The 18,880-nt window shown below is 44.1% G+C and overlaps 1 protein-coding gene across 1 annotated transcript in view; it reads right to left on the bottom strand.

Moving 5' to 3' along the window:
* Positions 1-18,880, bottom strand: part of RAD18 (RAD18 E3 ubiquitin protein ligase) — a 241,939-nt gene that overhangs the window by 119,257 nt on the left and 103,802 nt on the right. Inside the window, exons 8-9 of the mRNA XM_044301938.1 lie at positions 17,834-17,904; positions 12,084-12,144 (exon numbers count right to left, since the gene is read on the bottom strand). Coding sequence (XP_044157873.1) covers positions 12,084-12,144; positions 17,834-17,904 — 132 coding nt within the window. The remainder of the gene's footprint in view (positions 1-12,083; positions 12,145-17,833; positions 17,905-18,880) is intronic.

Raw genomic sequence — 18,880 nt, 5'->3', positions numbered from 1 at the left:
GCCAAGGAGAAGAGAACCTCCCCCATCGAAACTGCGAGTCTCCGCATAGTATAACAGAGTCGGCTCATTATAATATAAGGCGCCAAAATCAACAGGGCCAAGAGCGGACGAACAGGGGGGTCTTTGGGGGGGGGGAAGTGCCATGGCATCATTGGGGGCAGCCCTATAAGGTAAGACCATAATTAGACGAGGGCTAAACTGATGAAAGGTCCTCTAAGTAATACCACCTGACATCATCATAAATACGGTACATTGGCTAACTTGTTCCATGGTATAAAATTCTGCTCTCTTTAATTACACAGTTAGCACCAGCCTTAAAATAAACCCTACAGACCCAGTATCATTAAATATTCAATATTTCAAACAAGCGATATTGTTCCACCGGCTGCCATTATGGCTAAGTGCTTCATTAAACAGTAACACAGGATTTTGTAGGAAGAATTAATAATTGACTCGTCCGGCGCTTTAGAAAATTCCAGACGAGCGCTCTAAGTCACAGGCTGTAAATCATTCAGCGACATTAAAGGGAATGAAAACAAAATGAGGTTATTAAGGACAGCGATTACTACGCAATGCAGAAATCCTCGCGGCGGGAAATGGCGGCAAACCACAATGCATCTTAATGGACGCCCAATACCAAACCACTCTCCTTAAATGGCTGCTACATAGAACAAAAATTAAATGCACACAATGGGCTTTGCCCAGGAGGGACTAATAATATACACCTCTTGACATGACTTTTTAGGGTTTTTCTGACATATTTTTACTGGTGACCTATCCAGGTCCGACACCCAGGACCCAGCCAATCAGCTGTTCGAGAAGGCACCGGTGCTCACAGTAGCGCCGCGGCCGTCTCTCTGCTCACCAAGCACAGCGCCGTACATTGTATAGCGGCTGTGCTTCGTATCGCGCTCAGGCCCATTCACTTCAATGGGGCTGAGCTGCGTCTAGGTCACATGACCGATGAACATGACGTCACATGGCCTAGGGAAAGCTGAGAGAAGGCCACAGCGCTACTGCAAACGTCAGTGTCTTCTCAAACTGCTGATTGGCGGGGGTCCCGGTCATCAATCAAAATATCTTGGAAAAACTCTTCTAAATAGGTTTTTAACGTGATAAAAATGGTCTCTCCCTTTTTTTTTTTTTTGGGACTCTCCTGACCCATTCTCACCATGTAAATCACTTCCATTCATTTCCATCCTCTAGGAAGCACTTCCTGTTGCTGTATCCAACCAAACCCATGATGCACTGCTCCTTTCTTTGCTACAGCTCTAGCACCTCCCCTAACAAAGCCCAGCTAGTTTATAGCTCCTCCCACCCAGCTAGTTAGATAGACCCTCCCCCTACATGACATCACAGGAAATAAGAGAAAGCTGCATGGACAAGGTCACGTGACCGCAGCCCAGAACAGAAGATGAGAGCAATAAAGGGAAAATAAATAAGTTACAAAATGACAGCGACCTTCATAAATGACTATTTTAAAAGATCTCTATGAACACTGAAAAACCGCTTTAAAAAATAAATATAGGCCCCTCCCATTTACTGAAGCGCCTCCTCATAAAATAAAAGTAGCAGTTACATAATGAAGCTCTTTTCTCCCTGGAGGCTGCTTAGAATCATTGTGCCATGACAGACACTCTCCATGTACAGACTTCCTTTAATTTTTGCTTATGCCAGCAACCAGTATGAACTGCAGTTTAAAGTAAGGGGGAGGAAAAGTGAAGCAGAAAGAACTGAAGGGAAACCAATGGCAGATTTCATACAGGGTTTTTCCCCCTTCATAAATTACACTAATAATTGATGGGCAGGCATTAAAGACTTGGTACTGCACCCAATGCGTAAATGATTACAAACGTTTTATAGTGCACGCTAAAGAGGCGAGTGTGAATACAAACGTATTAGAGGCAGAAGCCTGGTGTCAAGCTAATGGACAGAACTTAGAGGTGCCCAGCAATGTTCTTGTAATAGATCTTACCCTAACGCACAGCAGAAGAGGCTAAAATGATTCTACATCTAAATGAACCATTTCCATTGACCCTACACGTTTCAGAAAGTCATTACCTTACAAGGTTAGACGAACTTCAAAGATTTAAAAAGAAAAAAGAAGAACCTTCTTGCATGACGAGGAGTAAAACCGCTTCGCTAAGCACGTTTGATAGTCCTGCTGCCAGTACGCTTTCTAGAAGAAAACCGCCATGTCCTCTCTCCGTTATGGGTAGGATGTTTTAACCTAAAGATTGTGCAGATCGGCGTGACGATATTCTTAGAAAACTGACAGTAGACAAAGCAAAGTTTTGGAATAAGAGGACTTTTGCCGAGCGACGATCTGGGTGTGATATTTAGCAGATTTTAGTAGAAATTGCTCCTGTGAAGGTTTCTTCCACTGCTTGGAGGCCTTTACAACTAAGGCTACTTTCACACTGGCGTTTCTGGGTCTGCTTGTGAGATCCGTTCAGGGCTCTCACAAGGGGCCCAAAGCGGATCAGTTCAACCTCAATGCATTGTGAATGGATAAGAATCCGTTCAGAATGCATCAATTTGGCTGCGTTTGGTTTCCGTTGCGTTTTTAGAAGGTCACTAAAACGCAGCTTGCAGCGTTTTGGTGACCGTCTGACTATGCGGAGCCAAACAGATTCGTCTAGACTTACAATGTAAGTCAATAGGGATGGATCCGTTTTTCACTGACACCATATCCCCAATTGACTTTCAATGTAAGTCAAGACTGATCCGTTTTGACTCAGACGTATTTTTTTATGAATAATGCAAACTGATCCGTTACGAACAAATACAAGCGTTTGCATTATTGGTGCGGATCAGTCTGTGCAGATACAAGATGGATCCGCACCAAACGCAAGTGTGAAAGTAGCCTAAACTGCTTAAAAGGGTTTTCTGAGATATTTTTACTAATGACCTATCCTTGGGATCAGACACCCAGGACCCCCACCGATCAACTGTCCGAGAAGGCACCAGCACACACAGCAGAGCCCCCCGGCCTTAGCGCAGCGCCGTACATTGTATAGCGGCTGTGGTTGGTATCGTGGTTCGGCCCCATTCACTTCAATGGGGCTGAGCTGCGTCTAGGCCTTTTGACCAATGAACGTGACATCAAATGACCTAAGGAAAGCTGGAAGAAAGCCATGGCGCTAGTGTGAGTGCCTCTTCAAACAAGTGATCGCCTAGGAGTCAGACCCCCACTGATCAGACACTGATGACCTATCCAGAGAATAGGTCATCTGTAAAAATATCTCAGAACACCCCTTTAAGGACTGCCTGGTGTATATACACAGTGGGTGGTCCTGGTCCTTAACCCCCTGAATGTTTATCGTTAAGGAAAGGATTTAAAAGGAGTTGTCACAGTAAAAGAGGTTGTCCCACCCGGCCATTTCCCCAATGAGGTGGGGGTCGGCGTCAACCCCAGGTGACAGGGCATATGTTATTGCTGAGCAGGTGGCACTCCACAATTTCCATAGCTCCATTGGCAGGGAGCTACACAAATAGGATAAAAAGGTAAGCTAAGCTGATTCCATAACTCTGAACTTACATAGCGTCTAATGGTATGCTGTCTAACTGCAAAGAGAGCAATGAAAAACAGCGGCGCGCGCCGACCTGCTCGTCAGTTTCTGTAAGTCCAGCCACTTGGGTGTGGCGCTTAGTGCCAGCTTTCCAAGCAGCTTCTGTACCTATGATAAAACAAAAGATGCAATACTTCTCCTTTCTCCCCCGTGCTGCTTCCTGCACTATGCTCCGCTCTGTCGCTGAAGTCTTCGTCTTGACTGACGCCACCACGTTCTGATGACCATGAAGCCAACCACTGGCCTCAGCAGCAAGAAAATGCCAGGAAAACTAACTACAGCAGGGAGTACAGCAGCGAAGCTCTGGAGAGAGCAAGGAAGAAAATGGGAAAGTATTGCTTCTTCTGATTTTGTATAGCGGTTGCACAATTTTTTATTTAACTTGTAGAACCTAAAAAAAAGTGAGCGCTGCGTATGGAAACCAGGAAGCGGCACGACAGCTGTCTGTACTGGCTGTGGGGGCCACGTGACTGGTCATGTGATGGATGACATGCTGGTGATAGGAGGCTGATGTCAGGTCTAGACTCAACTCAGCCGTCAATAGGCCCGGCTGCAGAGCCCTTGCGTAGTAGAAAAATATAACATCAAAATATATAATATTAAAAGAAATGAAGTGTTTACTATGTTTTTCTTAACAGAATTTTGACTGAGCACAAGTTTCCATGGTAACAAAAAGCTCAAAAAGTTGCCATGAGATCTCTAGGTGACGCAGTTTCTGTTTGTCTAAACTAGAGCAAGGATAGCTGGAGAAATACACAATCGCCGTGACGTGAAGGGCTGACGAGCCACTAAAGATTCATTTGCAGCGGGTACAGGAGTCCTTGAAAACTCTCTTGTACTAAAAGAGACCATCTGCGCTTCAAACAATATAACTAAACGACAAGTCCCATCTACCATGATCAGCGGCGCCTCCTGTCATACAGACCTGATCTTCCCACGTTTAAGCAAATGCTTTAAATTGTCCTGCAATTAAATAGGTTTCTTTGATCATTATTAAGGAGATGTAAGAGGAGAACTCGGCAGTGAGTAAACGTCAGCAACGCTGCGGATCATGACATATCCTACTCCACAGAATTACTGATTATTTTTTCTCTTATAATACATTTCAAAAGTGCAGAGATTGATTTCCACAACAAATTGGACTTTAACATTCACTCCCATCATGACCCAGGATAGAGATGTCTAATATTGTCTTCATCCTTAATCATCTGCTCTTTTCTGTCCCCTCCTGAACAATGTACTGTACATGAGCAGCAAAGAGGAGAGGGGGAAGGGAGCCGACAGCAGCACTGAGCGCATTTCTGACTTACTAATTCAGGACCATATACAAAAATATAAAAACTATAATACAATCCCCTAGCTACATAAATATACCTACTATAATACTGTCTCCTATGTACAAGAATATAACTACTATAATACTGCTCCTATGTACAAGAATATAACTACTATAATACTGCCTCCTATGTACAAGAATATAACTACTATAATACTGCTCCTATATACAAGGATATAACTACTATAATACTGCCTCCTATGTACAAGACTATAACTACTATAATACTGCCTCCTATGTACAAGAATATAACTACTATAATACTGCTCCTATGTACAAGAATATAACTACTATAATACTGCCTCCTATGTACAAGAATATAACTACTATAATACTGCCTCCTATGTACAAGAATATAACTACTATAATACTGCTCCTATGTACAAGAATATAACTACTATAATACTGCTCCTATATACAAGGATATAACTACTATAATACTGCTCCTATGTACAAGAATATAACTACTATAATACTGCTCCTATGTACAAGAAAATAACTACTATAATACTGCTCCTATCTACAAGAATTTAACTACTATAATACTGCCTGCTATGTACAAGAATATAACTACTATAATACTGCTCCTATGTACAAGAATATAACTACTATAATACTGCTCCTATGTACAAGAATATAACTACTATAATACTGCCTCCTATGTACAAGAATATAACTACTATAATACTGCTCCTATGTACAGGAATATAACTACTATAATACTGCTCCTATGTACAAGAATATAACTACTATAATACTGCTCCTATGTACAGGAATATAACTACTATAATACTGCCTCCTATGTACAAGAATATAACTACTATAATACTACTCCTATGGATAAGAATATAACTACTATAATACTGCTCCTATGTACAAGAATATAACTACTATAATACTGCTCCTATGTACAAGAAAATAACTACTATAATACTGCTCCTATGTACAGGAATATAACTACTATAATACTGCTCCTATGTACAGGAATATAATATTATAATACTGCTCCTATGTACAAGAATACAACTACAATAATACTGCTCCTATGTACAGGAATATAACTACTATAATACTGCCTCCTATGTACAAGAATATAACTGCTATAATAGTGCTCCTATGTACAGGAATATAATATTATAATACTGCTCCTATGTACAAGAATATAACTACTATAATACTGCTCCTATGTACAGGAATATAACTACTATAATACTGCCTCATATGTACAAGAATATAACTACTATAATACTGCTCCTATGTACAGGAATATAACTACTATAATACTGCCTCCTATGTACAAGAATATAACTGCTATAATACTGCTCCTATGTACAAGAATATATCTAATATCCGCCTCCTCCACCTCATGAATTGGGCGCGGAGCACTTCAACTCCGCTAGCCTTGCTCAGCACAGACGCGGAAAAGGCCTTCGACAGGGTCAGTTGGCAGTATATGTCTGCGGCACTGTTGAAATTTGGTTTCCCTGATCAGTTAATGGCGGCTATTTTCTCTTTATACTCGTCCCCCTCTGCCAGAGTCAAGGTCAACGGCACTCTTTCCCCTGCCTTTGCCATATCCAATGGCACTAGACAGGGATGCCCCCTCTCCCCGTCTCTTTTTGTCATAGTAATGGAAACCCTACTATGCAAGATCAGACAAGACCCCGACATTGAAGGCATCAAGATGGGATCTTGCATGCATACCACTGCAGCATTTGCCGATGATCTATTAATGATGACCACCAACCCCACGATTTCTTTCCCACGGCTCCACTCTCTGTTCGAAGAGTTCGGATGGATTTCTAATTTCAAGATTAATTATAGCAAATCCATGGCCCTGAATGTTTCATGCAAATCCTATATAGTCAAGAACCTCAAACGCGCCACCTCCTTTGCTTGGGCCCCCCGTGATATTACGTTCCTAGGGATACGAATCTCAGCTAACCAAGATGACCTATTTAGTCTCAACTACGGCCCCCTACTCAAAGATATTAGAACACATCTACAGTCCCTTAAACTCCCCTTCATCTCCTGGATAGGCAGGAAGAACTTCCTTAAAGCCTTCATTGTACCCAAACTTCTATATTTAATACAAACACTACCAATTTGGCTCCCTCGCTCCTTTTTTATGGAAATACGCCGTATGTTCTCTTTGTTAATGTGGGCAGGCAAGTCCTCCAGGATAGCGTACTCAATATTGACAAGAGAAAAGAGATTTGGGGGCTTTGGTATGCCCGACATCCAAACTTATTATACAGCGTCGCTCCTGAACAGGTGCTTCTCTCTCCTCTCACGCCAACCCCCGAATCTTTGCGTACAACTGGAACGTGCTCTTATCACCTACAAAGAAGGACTTATCCTATGGGGAATCCGCACATGCACCCCGAACAACGCATATGCCTCTCCCATTTGGAAAGGCATGTTGGTGGAATGGGCCAAACGATATAAATCCCAAGACCTCAGGTTCCCTAATATCCACCTTCCCCTGCATCTACTACAGAACTATATTCACCCCGATATACTCAGACCCTCCGGAGTCTGGCGCATACTATCTGACCTTACCTTACAAGATATCGCTTCTACGTCTGGGGACTTGGCATGGGACAAGATCCAGGATCTGCCGAGGGTCAAAGCCCTCTCCTTCCTTTCTATTGGGGCATTTAGTCGTGATATTAGAGCCCTCAAGCTACCTCCCCCCACTGATGATACACCTACTTGGCTAGAGAAGAAGCTTTGTGTTCCCGAGTTACCGAAAAAGCCCCTCTCGACACTCTACAGGGAGCTGCTCTCTTCTGCTCCTCCAGCACTGCACTTTGTGTCCGCCTGGGAAAAGGAGCTCACAATCCAATTGACTGAGCCGGAGAAGGCCTTTATCTTAGCCCATTCACATGGCTTCAACCGATGCATCAAAATTCAGGAGAATTCCTACAAGTTACTGACCCGCTGGTACAAAACACCAGAATTCCTACATAGGCTCAACCCGGATATTCCATCGCAGTGCTGGAGGTGTGGAACAGAAGTCGGCTCTTTGTCGCACATATGGTGGTCCTGTAGTAAAATTCGCCCCTTCTGGTCTCAAATAGAGAACACAATTAACCGGATATGCGCCTCTGAGGTACGTCTGGATGCAAAACTAGTACTCCTCTGGTGTCCCAATGATTCCCTTACCCCTGCCAAAGCTGACCTCCCGACCATGCTTCTTACTGCAGCACGTATGTTGATACCCCTCCTCTGGAAGAATGATTCGCCACCCTCAATGTTAATGTGGACCGAGAAAACAGACCAATTGTTTAGATTTGAGGAATTAGCCCATTGGGAAACACGCACACGTTCCAAATTTCTCAAACTGTGGCGACCATGGGAGAAGTACCGTAATCCCGAGTGAATTGGAAGAACTCCCTCTCCTCCTCTACCCACCCCATTCTACCTCTCCTCCCAACTCCCCACCCCCCAATCTTGTCTGTGTCTTTTCTTTCATTCGTTGTTACTAAATTGTTTATACTCACTATGTTAGTAGATATGATATGGTCTGTAAGAATATTTGTACCCTTTCTACTGCTGCCATTTGCATATGGCTATATAATGATACGTATTTTTTGACCAGATCGTTTGCACTCTCAATAAAAAGAGTTTTGGTTAAGAATATAACTACTATAATACTGCCTCCTATGTACAAGAATATAACTACTATAATACTGCCTCATATGTACAAGAATATAACTACTATAATACTGCCTCCTATGTACAAGAATATAACTACTATAATACTGCTCCTATGTACAAGAATATAACTACTATAATACTGCCTCCTATGTACAAGACTATAACTACTATAATACTGCCTCCTATGTACAAGAATATAACTACTATAATACTGCTCCTATGTACAGGAATATAACTACTATAATACTGCTCCTATGTACAAGACTATAACTGCTATAATACTGCTCCTATGTACAAGAATATAACTACTATAATACTGCCTCATATGTACAAGAATATAACTACTATAATACTGCCTCCTATGTACAAGAATATAACTACTATAATACTGCCTCCTATGTACAAGAATATAACTACTATAATACTGCTCCTATGTACAGGAATATAACTACTATAATACTGCCTCATACGTACAAGAATATAACTACTATAATACTGCTCCTATGTACAGGAATATAACTACTATAATACTGCTCCTATATACAAGAATATATCTAATATAATACTGCTCCTGATAGACCAGGATATGGATTGGAAGTGAGGAGAATTTTCACTTGTTTTTGATCGTTTGCAGTACAATGTACACAGACACATTTAATATTGTTTCTTAGTTTGTACATATATGATAATCTGGCGATATCTTTTACCATTTCTGTCTGTCAGATTCAATCTCCATGACTCCGTTATACTCCTTGTATGCATCCTGTATGATATTGCTCTTGGTGATGGAATCATGTGTTTCCTTTGCTCCATCTCCTCTCCAGTCACAGTCCTGATAAGGATTCAGCTTTCATATCTGGAGACCCTCCTGTATGTGAAGTGTCCTGTATGAATCCTGACAACAGGAATGCACTTGTATTCCAGTCTCTACAGATATCTATGTAAGAAGCTAAGGAGAAAGAGTCCGGACTTCATATCAAATCAGCGGCCAATTATTTATACCAGCAGATTGCTGCACCATTTCATCAAACCCACTGAATATAATTAGATTGTTCTGCACAAATATGCTGTCAAAATATTGTTGTCTCCTCATTAATTTTCCAGAAGTTACAATGTATCGGGAGAAGAAATAACTGACACTTCAGTAAAATTCTGTATGTGGATTGGTTTCCCAGACACGACGGGTTAGCAGACAGGTGACGACGGAAGCGGACGTCTGAGAGCCATTGTCTGGATGGCTCCTGCTGCTCTGCGGACATGTCCGTGCACAATGCCTGCTAATGACCAGACCTGCTCAGCTGCGAGGGGAGGAATTGTGTGCTACAATTAATATGGACTTTCTGCAAATTTCTGTGTAACAGATGCAATGTTAAGCCTGACGACAGCTTCCAAGCTAGGGAGAGGAGCACCTAGAGGACACCACTGGGTGCCACTTTGACAGAACCACACGGGGCGTCTTGATGCAACACGTTGCCGATTCTCCAGTAGAAGTCACATTACTTCTGAAGTGTCATTCCCGGTGCTGCTCTTGTGTTGTCACCTGTGTGGAGGAGGGGCTCTGACAACTTCACTATCAGGGGCTGATTATTAATACAGACACAGCAGGATCTGGTACTCTCCATAAGCGCTTCATGTCCAGGGTGTCAGCACCACAGAGCAGCCATTACTAGTACGCATTAGTTTAATAGTGATGACATCTTTGTTTCTTAGATTACCCGTATGATTTTTGCTCCATTTTAACAAGACTAATGCAGGTTTTTGACACACACAATTTTTGCCTTTAAAAAAAAAATTTTTTTTAGGCATTTAGATGTAGATATATAAATGTATATACAATACATACACTGCCATACAATACACTATTTAAATCTTTACTAATTTACTGAAAATAAAAAAATAAAATCTGACATGGGCACAAGTCTTCGGCCCCTTTACTCGGGGCACAAGTCTTCGGCCCCTTTACTCGGGGCACAAGTCTTCGGCCCCTTTACTCGGGGCACAAGTCTTCGGCCCCTTTACTCGGGGCACAAGTCTTCGGCCCCTTTACTCGGGGCACAAGTCTTCGGCCCCTTTACTCGGGGCACAAGTCTTCGGCCCCTTTACTCGGGGCACAAGTCTTCGGCCCCTTTACTCGGGGCACAAGTCTTCGGCCCCTTTACTCGGGGCACAAGTCTTCGGCCCCTTTACTCGGGGCACAAGTCTTCACCAGTTGTAAATATGTGGTGGGCAGGCCTCAGGTGGATAAAAGGGCTGCAATAGATTAAAGGGTCTGCTTGTCCTCCGTATAGAATCTCAGCTCCATTCATGTGAGCACCAAACCTGACCCATGGACAGGAGTGGCAGGAGATCTGTGAGACTTGCAACACCTGGTTTGATCTGACAGGTTTTCCTTGTGGATCAATTCGTGTCTGAGTTGTTTCTGGTAATGGCCTCACCCCTTGCCTCAGGGGTTGCTAATGTGGTCATTTAACCTTCCTTATTTATAGTGGCTTCTCCCACAATGCTGTGCAGTTTATAGCTTCTGTGCCTGTGGATTGTTTGTGGTTAGATCTCGGCTGAGTTCCTGGTGCTTCCATAGCCTCTGACGTCAAGTATTTCCGTTCCCTTTGGTATTTTGTTTGGGTTCTGTGTGTTACATTTCCCTATTGTTTGTATTAGGCCTGAAGTAGACTCTTGTTCGTCTTTCCCTTTGGAGGAACAGGTAGTCTCGTCCCTGCCATTGGTACCAGGGTCCTATAGGGCTAGACAGGATAGGTAGGTATTTCTGCGTATGGTAGTCAGTCAGGATTTTGGTTAGGGTTTGACTAGGAGGTGTCCATTTTCCTTCCCCGGTTCTCCGGCCCGATTTCCCGTTTCCCCCTTCCCTCGGTGTGGTGTTTCCCTCCCACACTAAAGCGCGACAGCAGCTCTGTTTTCAGGGGGATAAAAAGCAGCCATGTTTTTTCTATTCTCACTTAATCCATTTAACATAATCAGATGCCATTTTTTAGGACATTTCATTTTACCAAATATTAACTCAAGTCAGCGGTTCAGGTAATAAATGTGACTCAGCAGTGTAGGCAGACCTGCTTCTTCTGCAATCCACCCACTATAACAGCTTTGGACTTGTTTCATATAGTACTAAACGCTCTTTATTCTGCGGAGGACACAGCATCTCCACATTGTCCCAGATGCAACATTTAAAGGGATACTCTACAACTGTAACAAACCCTCCACTGTGAGAACTGTGAGTATTAGTTGTGTAGAGAAAGCGTTACAGTCTACTTGCTGAGCTTCCAGCCCTGTACAGCTGACCTCCTGGCCAGCTGGTCTGCAGGGAGCATCGGTCGGAGACTTTGTTTTCTACTGCTGGAGTTTTTCTCTCGTGTCTGTCTAGGTGACCATGTTCATGGAGGTCAGAGACTAATGGGTGATGCTCTCTATCAATGTACTCACAGGCCTAAGTGTTATGGAAGGACCCAGGAGACATTGTCCAATAAAGAATATCATACAAAAAAAATCCCCTCACTCACTGTAATCCTGGTGAATCCCATCTATTTGCTCTTCACTCTGCTCCTTGCTGAATGTCAGGCCCTGTGAGATGGAGAGGAAAAACAGAAGCTATGAAACCCATAAAAAGTTATCTCAGAGAGGAGAAAAAAAAATGTTACAGATGGAATAGCGTAATATATATATATACACACACACACACACACACACAGTCTGTATTAGGTGTTACTGTAGAGCCATGTCATGTGCCCTTCCTCACAGCCAAGCTCTTCAGGTGCATGAACGCCAGAGGAATCCCCTACAACAAGCATGCTCGGCCTGCAGGCCTCCAGCTGTTGCAAAACGACAACTCCCATCATGCCATAATAGTTGTAGGCTTTCCAGGCATGCTGGGAGTTGTAGTTTTGCAACAGCTGGAGGGCCGCACGTTGAGCATCCTTGCCCTACAATGTGCTTGGATGGGTGATTAATCTGCCGTATCTGGTACTGCAGCCATGTTCCATAGAGGTGAATGGGGTTCAGCTGCAATACCACAAAGATCCTGCTGACAGCTGTGGAAGAGAGCAGCCATGTTTTTCTAAGCCAGTACAACCCCTTTAATAAATCATTTTTCTCTAATAAAGATTAAAATATTATTCTGGTAATCGGCCACATTCAGGACCTCCACAATCCTAGACCAGCAGATATTGAGGAGCACTGGCATTTTCTACCAATCAAAACAGAGCATTCAGAAAGTCTTCAGACTCTCACTTTCTCACATTCTGTTCTCTTGCTCCTTGTGATATCAGTTCCCCCATCATTCTGCCCTCAATCTTAGAAAGTTTTACTAATTTAATAAAAAAAAGGAAAACTAAAATCTTAAATTGACATGTCTTCAGCAGGGTGGATAAAAATATATATATATTTTTTTTAATTTAAATCAGATTTTTTTATTTATTTAAATCAGATTTTCAGGTCTTTAATTGAGGAGAGGCTGCAGTGATGGTCGACCTTCTGCAAGTGTCTCCCATCTGCGCACAGAATCTCTGGAGCTCAGCCACATTGGCCATTGGGTTCTTGCTCAACTCTCTTACCAAGACCCTTCTCCCCTGATTACTTAGTTTGGGGTGAGGCCAGCTATAGGAAGAGTCCCGGTTGTTCTTCTGCCATACAGTTATGGAGGTCACTGTGCTCTTGGAAACTTTCAGAGCATAAGAAATGTTTTGTCCCCTTCTCCATACCTGAGCCTCTACACAATCCTGTCCCTGAGCTCTATAGGCAGTTCTTTCCTCCTCATGGCTTGGTTTTTGCGCTGATATTGATTGGCAGCTGTGAGATCTTATATAGACAGGGCTGTGTTTCCAAATCATGTCCAATGATTTTACTGCAGGTGAAATGGGAAGCCCCAGAGCCAAATGTCAAGTGTCATAGCAAAGGGTCTGAATACTTATGTCCAGGAAAAATTCTATTTTTTTTTCCTTTCTAATAAATTTGCAAACTTTTCTGAAATTCTGTTTTCACCTTATTATTATGGGGTATTGAGTGCATATTGATGGGGAAAACTGGAATTTTTAACATTTTAGCACAAGGAGCAACATAACAAAATGTGAAAAAAGCAAAAGGGTCTGAAGACTTTTGGACTACAAGGTATATGTGAATTGAAGACTGATGTCTCATCTCATTCTTGCAGTTAAAAGAAGTGCATTTTATTTCCACCTCGGCCCAATGAATTCAATACTCCAGAACGTGGGGTTTTGGTAAAAACAACATATTAAGGTTTTCCCTGAAGAGGGATGTGGGGAACATCATCTCTCAGAGCTTTTTATTAAATGTCACTGCCAGTAAGTGCATTGTAGTGTCTGATGTCATCCTGACTGGTCTGAGCCATCATAGCTGTTGGTTAATTGACAGCCCAGTAAAGGTCACATCATAGAAACAGAAGCAGCCGTGGATGGGCTCCGGCGAAGTGAGTGGGAACTTGCTACTGCACGGTCGGGCATGGGTTAACTTAGATACATTTTGCATAGTTTTATTGTGCTGACAGCAAACAGCGGAAGAGAAGACAATGCATGTGCTGCAAGACAATAGATCAGCGGCCCCATCAGTGGGTGGAAGGGGGATTCTCCAGGGAATAGGAGCGAGTACCTGGCATCAGTCTTTATTGTCAACCTGTATAAAGAGCTAGTGTCGTATCAGAGGGAAAAAAAAACTCTCCGGAAGAATCTAACAACTCCCTCTTAATGTATGCTATTCTATGTAATCCTGCAGGAAGCGCGCTTCAGATTACATTACACAACGTGTTTTTGCTCGCCATGGTCATAGTGATAAACCTTTACAAAAGGGATGTCCATCAAGGACAATCAACACCCCTGAGGCATCTGCTCCACTAAAGAGCTGACCTTCAGGGGTCTGATTATTCGGGGCCCCTAGAGGTGACAAATTCTAGGGGTCTGCACACATTTACTATGTTGTGTTAACGCAGCAGTACATGGTACCTATGAAAATCAGTGTGTGACCAAGTAGTATATAGTCCTGAGGGACAACAGATGGTTTGCAGCTCCAACATGGATGATCGAGGGGATTCCCAGCAGGTTACGCCCGTTTACGACCCCTAAAAGCCCTATTATATAGCACACAGACAGCGGCTGTCCTGAATGGACTATCTGTAGGGTATTTATTAGGTGGCCATCACCCAATAATCTAGTAAAGGCCGATCTCGTGCAACTATGGGAAATTACTTTTTCCAGATTTGGAATTGCTCAAACTACCCAACAATGAGGAAAATGTGTCCTATAGGTGCAGGATGAACGGAATATTACCATAATTAGCCGATGAAACGTTAAATATACGTATAATGAGCAGATTCTGAAGATAATGAATAATTAGGCCCCATTCACATAGCTCAGGGGCCGTCGTCCCCGTATTGTGGACCGCAAACTGCAGTTCTTCAAAACACGGGCTGCTGCTGTTTACACTCCGCATTGCGGCACGGACCCATGGACTTCAATGGGTCCGCGATCTGAAAGACGCGACGAAAGATGGGACATGTCTTATCTTTTGCAGCACAGAGGAACGAAGCCGAAAGCCAAGGGAAACACACAGAAGCACTTCCATGTCATTCCGGGTTCGTGCCTCAGCACCGCAAAAGACAGAACATGTCCTATCTTTCACCGCACCTCGCAGGTCACGGAACCATTGAACTCAATAGCTCCGAGATGCGGAGTGCACGTGGCCGATGCCCAGGTATGACTAACCTTTGTTTTGTTGTCCGCAACAAGGGTACGGTGGTCCCTCTGTCTTGTGAATGAGGCCTTAGGGGAACACTAAACCAGAAATGAATGGCACAAGTAAACAGGAGAGCTACAATCCTTTTGATCTAAGAGGCTCCTGTCGCAGCCAGTTGTCTTACAGTCTGGCAAAAGACAGTGAGGAGAAGGAGGGGAGACATGACTGAGCTCTTAATACTGCTTAGTTCGAACCGCAAAAAGAAACAAACTAGGATCAAAGAAACTGTTCCATTAAAGGGAATCCGTCACCAGTTCTGTCGTGTCCTTACGAAGGGCCTGATATTCATGAGCTCCTGGCTTTCCCCGCCCACCTGCTGTTGTTTTGGGGGAAAAAAACTGTCAATCAGAGGCAGGTGGGCGGAGAGAGCCGTGAGCTCATGAATATGGGGAATCGGCAGGCGCCAAAGCCGTTAGAACCTACGAACATAAAACTGGTGAAAGGTTCCCTTTAATAACCCAACACTATATGAATCTGTATGGGCAAATATGTCAGAATTCAGAATATTTAAGAAAGCTGCACCAGCCTCCACCTCCAAAAGCCAAACGGAAGGAATCTATATATACAGGTATAAAAAAGGACGTATATATGTGTATATGTATGTTCTGCGATCACTAAAAAACGCAACCATCGATTTCAATGAAACTCAGTATACACATCCCTTGCTACCTAGAAAGAAATCTTGTGGGGTCTCGGCTCTCTAGGACGTACCGTTCCTGAGATATTCCCAAAAAATGACCTGCATTATTCAATACAAGTCTGCAAGTCTTTTCTTCATATCCCAACTGCCATACACACGGTCACATGTCCCTTATCAGCCAATAGAAGCTCGCAGGCTCTTAGTCTCCACATACACACAGTTTTACTCCAGGTTTCCATAACAACCCAGCCATTTTTCTTCACTGCTGTAGGTCAGCTTTAGGCTAGGGCTATACAACGACAATAAGTCGCACAACACATAGGGTACAACTACGCTGCTACATGTGTCGCGCAACATTAATGTCGCACCAATGTCGAGTGACAATTTATATAATGATAGTCTATGGTGTTGCACTGCGACATTTGACATGCTGCGACTGCGACGCGACAGTCGCAGAAAAATCCATCTTGGAAGGATTTTTTGCAACTGTTGTGTCGCAGTCGCAGCATGTCACATGTCGCAGTGCAACATCATAGACTACCATTATAAATATTGTTGAGACAAAATGTGGTGCGACATAGGCCGTCGTGTAGCTCTAGCATTAAAGGGGCAGGGCAATGTGGAGGTCACCGTTAAGGGGGCAGGCCGCCGTGGAGGTCACCGTTAAGGCGGCAGGCCGCCGTGGAGGTCACCGTTAAAGCGGCAGGCCGCCGTAGAGGCCACCGTTAAGGCGGCAGGCCGCCGTGGAGGCCACCGTTAAGGCGGCAGGCCGCCGTGGAGGCCACCGTTAAGGCAGCAGGCCGCCGTGGAGGTCACCTTTAAGGCAGCAGGCCGCCGTGGAGGTCACCGTTAAGGCAGCAGGCCGCCGTGGAGGTCACCGTTAAGGCAGCAGGCCGCCGTGGAGGTCACCGTTAAGGCAGCAGGCCGCCGTGGAGGTCACCGTTAAGGCAGCAGGCCGCCGTGGAGGTCACCGTTAAGGCAGCAGGCCGCCGTGGAGGTCACCGTTAAGGCAGCAGGCCGCCGTGGAGGTCACCGTTAAGGCAGCAGGCCGCCGTGGAGGTCACCGTTAAGGCAGCAGGCCGCCGTGGAGGTCACCGTTAAGGCAGCAGGCCGCCGTGGAGGTCACCGTTAAGGCAGCAGGGTACTGCGAGGTCACCGTTAAGGCAGCAGAGTACTGCGAGGTCACCGTTACGGCAGCAGGGTACTGTGAGGTCACCGGTAAGGCAGCAGGGTACTGCGAGGTCACCGTTAAGGCAGCAGGGTACTGTGAGGTCACCGTTAAGGCAACAGGGTACTGCGAGGTCACCGTTAAGGCAGCAGGGTACTGCGAGGTCACCGTTACGGCAGCAGGGTACTGTGAGGTCACCGGTAAGGCAGCAGGGTACTGCGAGGTCACCGTTAAGGCAGCAGGGTACTGCGAGGTCACCGGTAAGGCAGCAGGGTACTGCGAGGTCACCGGTAAGGCAGCAGGGTACTGCGAGGTCACCGGTAAGGCAGCAGGGTACTGTGAGGTCACTGTCAAGAGAGTGGGGTGCTGTGAAACTCACTGTTAAAGGGGCGAACTGCTGTGAAGGTTAAAGTTAAGGGGATGGGCTACTGTTGAGGTCCCATTTTAAAGTGGCGGGGCACTGTGGTGGGGGGGGTGTAAGTGTTAAGGGGTGGGGGATTGTGGAGTTCACTGTTAAAGCTGGGTGCTGTAGAGGTCACTGTTTTGGGGGATACTGTCGATATCTTTTAACAACACACACAAATATTAAACAAAATAGATGAAATATACCCATGTGAAGCCGCATCTTTCTGTTAGTGTTTCTATATTATATGGTCAATTTCTGAGGAATAGCAGATGCGGCCGCCGTCTCTTATACTCACACTTATTTTCTTTGCCTCCAGAGATGAGCGAATCTTCTCATTTTTCTCAATTTCACAAACTATTTCTGCAACTATTAAGACAAATAAAACAGGTTAGCAAAATTACGGCGAGTTTTTAAAAAGCAAATGAACAGTGTACGTAATATATGCCCCCAGAGTCTAACAGTGAGCGCTTGCACAGTACCTGCACGTGAGGGGTCTACTATGTCTAATCATGGGCTCGTTATACCATTAATTAACGAAAACTGGGACACGGAAACAGCTCTACTCTGGTGCGCACGTCACTGCAGGGCTCTGCATTGTTTCCACAGGAAATTAATACGTTATTCTATATTGAAGAGAATGTCCCAGGAAAATCCACAAAATGTGTCGTCCCCTTCTGTCAAATAAAGCTGGGTGGCAACCCTCATGGGAACTCTAAGGGGGGCGATTTGGATTTGGCTGTCACCCAACTTTCTCATAAACGAAGGATATTTTTTTCCATTTTAGGATATACTCTTTGATCTGGAAATAAACTTTCTGGCCAGGAATGGAGACTCCAGCTTTCTCCTGTTTTTTGAACCTGCAGAATAAAAGACTTTGGCTGCAGATCATATACCGCAGTGTCCTGGGCATCACGCATCCCACAAACCAAGCTGAATCCCATTATCCCAAATGGAAAACATCTGCAAAGCTGACTTGTTGGCCCAGTCTGGTGAAACAGCCAGGAATTCTCCTAAATTATTTACAAGCATTTTCTACCAGAAAACACAAGTAAAATGCTGAAGCGACACAGGGTTTTTAGAAGAAAAAGACAAAAAAGAACATTATTATCAATATGGTGAGGGCCACTGACCCTACGCAAGAAAAAGTATAGTTGGAGCTAATTTCTGTGGCACCTGCTCACAGCTTCATGACAGACGCATTGAAAAGCTATGAATCCATCCGAACTGCCCAGCCTTGGCGCAATTCAGACAAATCTCCCATGTGTGAATCCACCAGAAGTTTAAAGAAGTATTAAGATCTCAAATAATTAGCAGAGCAACATATGACATATAAGGATACCTG

The sequence above is a fragment of the Bufo gargarizans genome, chromosome 7, assembly GCF_014858855.1.
Source record: "Bufo gargarizans isolate SCDJY-AF-19 chromosome 7, ASM1485885v1, whole genome shotgun sequence".
NCBI classification, from domain to species: Eukaryota; Metazoa; Chordata; class Amphibia; order Anura; family Bufonidae; genus Bufo; species Bufo gargarizans.
Note: the sequence above shows the minus strand (reverse complement) of the source record. Positions and strands in the feature narration are given on the sequence as shown.